General features: G+C 42.7%; 1 protein-coding gene across 2 annotated transcripts in view; it reads right to left on the bottom strand.

The window, feature by feature from the left end:
* Window positions 1-348: 348 nt before the first annotated feature.
* The window catches only part of LOC111407121 (DNA polymerase zeta processivity subunit), an 8,891-nt gene continuing 6,993 nt past the window's right edge, over window positions 349-2,246 (bottom strand). Inside the window, exon 6 of one of the 2 annotated variants that reach the window (XM_023036432.1) lies at window positions 349-674. In XM_023036432.1, the coding sequence (XP_022892200.1) occupies window positions 475-674 (200 nt within the window). In that variant the 3' untranslated portion in view covers window positions 349-474. The remainder of the gene's footprint in view (window positions 675-2,246) is intronic. The other variant, XM_023036433.1, reaches the window with a different exon arrangement.

Below are 2,246 nucleotides of genomic sequence, written 5' to 3' on the forward strand. Positions count from 1 at the left end.
TACTTAGATTTCCATTTATTGTAACACAGAAAAAGGAAATGAAATTTGAGCGCAAAGAAAAATGTACATATGAGGATAGGGTAAAGTGACATAAATACTCGACAGGATGGGAGGGAATGGCCGACCCATGACCAATAGAAATGTGTTTTCTCACTAAACCTGGTGAAGTTTTTCCAGAACTGATTGCAACTTCTTCTTCAACAATATGTGCTAATCGACATCACACAAATTAAACTAATTCACGTTATTTAGAAATTTCTCTGCACGCTCTACAGTGAGCCTCTCGAAGTTTATAGCTCACAAACTAAAAGAGCAAAGATTTTGAATAATGCAGATGAAATTGGAAGATAGAGAACAAACCAGCTTTTTCATACTTGAATATAACGATCGTGTGATAAGCAAGGAATTCCATGTCTTTCTACTAAACATGGTGTATTGAACTCATAATTACCTACTATTTGTAAAACATACTACCTAGGGCTTTGGCTCAGAAAGACTCGGGTGTTCCAGATACAGCTGCAAACCAAGAGGTTCACTGCTCATGGACCTAATAGGAGTTATCACTGGAAGTTGCTGCCACTGCTTTGTGTCTGTTGGGATCCACATTTCTGTATCTTTGATGGTACTGGTCTGAGGCAGAGAGCGAAAATATGCTGTTATCTCCCATCTACAATCTGTCAAAAAACAAAAGCAAAGAGAATGTGCCAATATCTAAACATATATCCAAAAGAAGCAGAATGTATTAACAGTTCAGCGAAAAATACTGAAACAAATGATCACATTTTGCAGCCAAACAGTCAAATTGACATAATGCCTCTGTCTAAACAAAGCCAACAAATACCATGCATTTTGCTTATGTTCCCAAGTTAACCAACATCCTGGCAAACTTAAGTTGCAAGTAGTGCTCCTAATGTTTACATTGGATTAAGATTTTGTTAAGCCTCCAATCCATTTCATTTATGCTAGAAGAAACCAGAAGAATGGAGAACTCACTAGAAGGGATGTGTAACAACATTCGGTTAGGGAGCAGGAGAGAGGAGGGAAATTCTGTTAGGAAGAAATGTTATAAATAAGGGTAGGAAAGAATAGATAGGCAGGCAAATATTTGAGTGAGTGGTAGAGTGGTTTATTCTTGTTTATAGCCTTCTACAGGCTTTAAGTTCATTCCAGTTTCTGTAATCACCCGTTTTTAATCAAATAATCACTTATTCCGCAATTTAACTTGTTCTTTCCAGTTGGTATCCTAACAAATTGGTATCAGGGCTCATTCGATCCAATGGCGCAAAAGAAGGACAGCAGGATGGAGGCAATGGAAAAGGAACTAGAAGAAGTGAGGGGAGGCATGCAACGACTACCAATCCTGGAGAAATCGGTGGAAAATCTCAACCAAAATATGGTAAGGATTCTGCACTCCCTGGAGGAAACTCAGAATACTGTCGCAGCACTTGTTAACCCCAGAGCGGGGTTAGGGAAGAATCCGGAAGGAGAAGGGTCTGGTAGCATCATAGAGGACTCCGCTCCAATCAGTTCCACCCGGCAAGAAATCAGACGTGGCGAAGAAGTGAGATTAGAGCAGCCCAAGGAGGAAAACAGCTGGAGGGGAATTAGGAAGCTAGAGATGCCCATCTTCGCCGGCAAAAACCCTGATGGTTGGCTATTCCGGGCTGAGAGATACTTTGAAATCAATGGTCTCAACAAGAAGGAGAAGCTGGGCGCAATTGGAGTTAGCTTCGATGGCGACGCTCTTTCCTGGTTACAGTGGACGGAGGCAAGGACTCCATTTCATAGTTGGGACCAATTCTGGCAGCAACTACTGATGCGATTTAGGCCGACTCAAGAAGGAAACGTTTGTGAAAAATCTCTGGCGGTCAAACAAGAAGGGACCGTCGTCGAATTCAGAAGGAATTTTGAATCGCTGGCAGCACTGGTCACGGGGATCTCAGAGGAAGTAACGAAGGGGATCTTCGTTAATGGGCTGAAGCCGGATGTAAGAGGTTTTGGGCCCAAAAGGGTTGGGCCAAATTATGGATATGGCCCAACGCATAGAAGACCGAAATAACTTAATGAAAACAACAAGGGAGAGTCCGGCCCAAAAGACAAACAAAACACTGGCAGCTCCAAATCGCTGGGAAGGGAGGAAACCCGATTCATTTCCAACACGATCTATGACGATGGGAGAGAAATTGATAGCGCCAACCAAGGACCCGCCGGTCAAGCGTATGTCCGACGTCGAATGGCAGCTCAGG

The sequence above is a fragment of the Olea europaea genome, chromosome 13, assembly GCF_002742605.1.
Source record: "Olea europaea var. sylvestris chromosome 13, O_europaea_v1, whole genome shotgun sequence".
Taxonomy (NCBI): Eukaryota; Viridiplantae; Streptophyta; class Magnoliopsida; order Lamiales; family Oleaceae; genus Olea; species Olea europaea.